This window comes from Pundamilia nyererei, unplaced genomic scaffold, assembly GCF_000239375.1.
Source record: "Pundamilia nyererei isolate P.nyererei 1_Seehausen unplaced genomic scaffold, PunNye1.0 scaffold04313, whole genome shotgun sequence".
NCBI classification, from domain to species: domain Eukaryota; kingdom Metazoa; phylum Chordata; class Actinopteri; order Cichliformes; family Cichlidae; genus Pundamilia; species Pundamilia nyererei.
In genome coordinates, this window is record NW_005191714.1 from 1 (window position 1) to 1788 (window position 1788).

Below are 1788 nucleotides of genomic sequence, written 5' to 3' on the forward strand. Positions count from 1 at the left end.
GCTTCTGTCAGTCTGCCCCAGGGCAGCTGTGGCTACAACCGTAGCTGCCTCCACCAGTGTGTGAATGTGAGAGTGAATGAATAGTGGCATTGTAAAGCGCTTTGGGTGCCTTGAAAAGCGCTATATCAATCCAATCCATTATTATTATTTCAAGATCACTGGTAATATCTTCAGTGGTTCTTTCTTAGTAAAAAGATAAGGAAACAGCTTCTCAGTGAAATTGTGTTCGAAGGTGTGCATGAGTGTGTTGGCATCCAGATCAAAGAATGAGAGCTTCCCACTGTCATACTCCAGCTGAACTCTGACCCTCTGAAGCTTCTTTACTGACAAGTATTTATATATATCTGGTGCTGTTCCTACTATGTATTTTTCATCCTGGAAACTTAATTGCCAGACACCTGTCAGTGCTTCTACTTTTCTCTCAAAAGACTCATTTACAACACCAAAGGCCCAAAATCCCTCTTCTCCGACCTCAACATCCCAAATGTGAATCCCTGAGTCGAAGCCCTCAGAGCCCAGAACAATTTCACAACAGTGACACCTCTCTGGATTATCAGGAACCTTCTGTCTCCCTCCAAATGTCACACTGGTCAGATCGTCAGAAATGATGAGTTGTGGATGAGCTGTGTTTGGATCCAGAATCACAGGAGTGTAGAAGACCATCTCCTTCATGTTATTCCAGATGTTGTAGGTCAGGTTGCCCAGGTGTTTGGCCACATCTATCAGGGCTCCTGAGACCAGCCGTGGAGCATTCAGCAGGGGGCGCTGCTTGACTCTGTTGACTGCAGCCCTGTAGTTGTGGAGGAATGAGACGTCTTCAGCTCTCAGTTGCTCCTCTGTGGCTCTGATTGTTTCTGAAAGAGTTTTTATCCCTCTACTCAGAGACTCAATCTTCTCCTCCATTTTTCTTAACTTCTGCTCTTCTTCCTGCCTCAGAGCAGCCAGCCTGGCCTCCTCTTCATTTTGTAGAAACTGCAGAAGCTTTTTAAACTCCTCCTTTATCTGCTTCTCCGTCTGCTGTGCCTGGACCTTTATATGTTCTGCTGTTTGATCAAACTTTCCTTTGACTTGTTCAAACACCTTCAGTTTATCTTGTAAGGGCTTCAGGTGTTTCTGAAGCTCCTCTCTGTGATCCTGGGCGGCTTCTTCAGTTGGATTGAATCTGTGGTCTTTGTGTGCTTTTGAATCTCGACAGATGACACACACCGGCTGCTGATGATCCAAACAGAAAAGTTTGAGTTTCTCATTGTGCAGACTGCAGAGAGCCTCAGACCCTGCAGAAGGTTTTTTATCTCTCTGCAGTAAGAAAGCCTCACACAGGTTCTTTAACGCCAAGTTACGGGGCGGATCATTCAGTAAAGGAATCTTTTTACAAAGTGGACAGTTGTGTTCTAGATTCTTGCTCCACCACAGCTGCAGACAGAATCGACAGAAGCTGTGGCTGCATGACAGGATGACAGGATCTCTATAGATGTCATGGCAGACGGGACAGGAGAGATCCTTTTCCGACTGAGAAGACATTTTGTCCTTGAGTAACAACAATGAAAACAATGAGGCGTCCACTCAAGAAGTTTCTTCAAACTTACTTTCACTTTTAGCTGTGACTTTTGTAAAACTTCTGTTTGTAACATGGAATCAGCAGCATCGTGTTGAAGTGTCAGTATCCTGATATTCTCTGCAAGACGAGGACCAGGTTGTCTTTATTACTTTTATTTGATTCTGCAATGGGGTCAAAGAGCAGTACAGAACACTCAAGTCAACAACTCAACACAAAACTGCATGTTTTAC

General features: G+C 44.5%; 1 protein-coding gene across 1 annotated transcript; it reads right to left on the reverse strand.

Annotated features, from left to right (window-relative positions):
- Positions 1-438: 438 nt before the first annotated feature.
- On the reverse strand, positions 439-1521 carry LOC102213474 (nuclear factor 7, ovary-like; the record flags this gene model as incomplete). The annotated part of the gene is made up of 1 exon (XM_005755881.2): positions 439-1521. A coding segment is annotated over exon 1 (1083 nt), but the record flags the coding sequence as incomplete, so codon positions are not given.
- Positions 1522-1788: the final 267 nt, after the last annotated feature.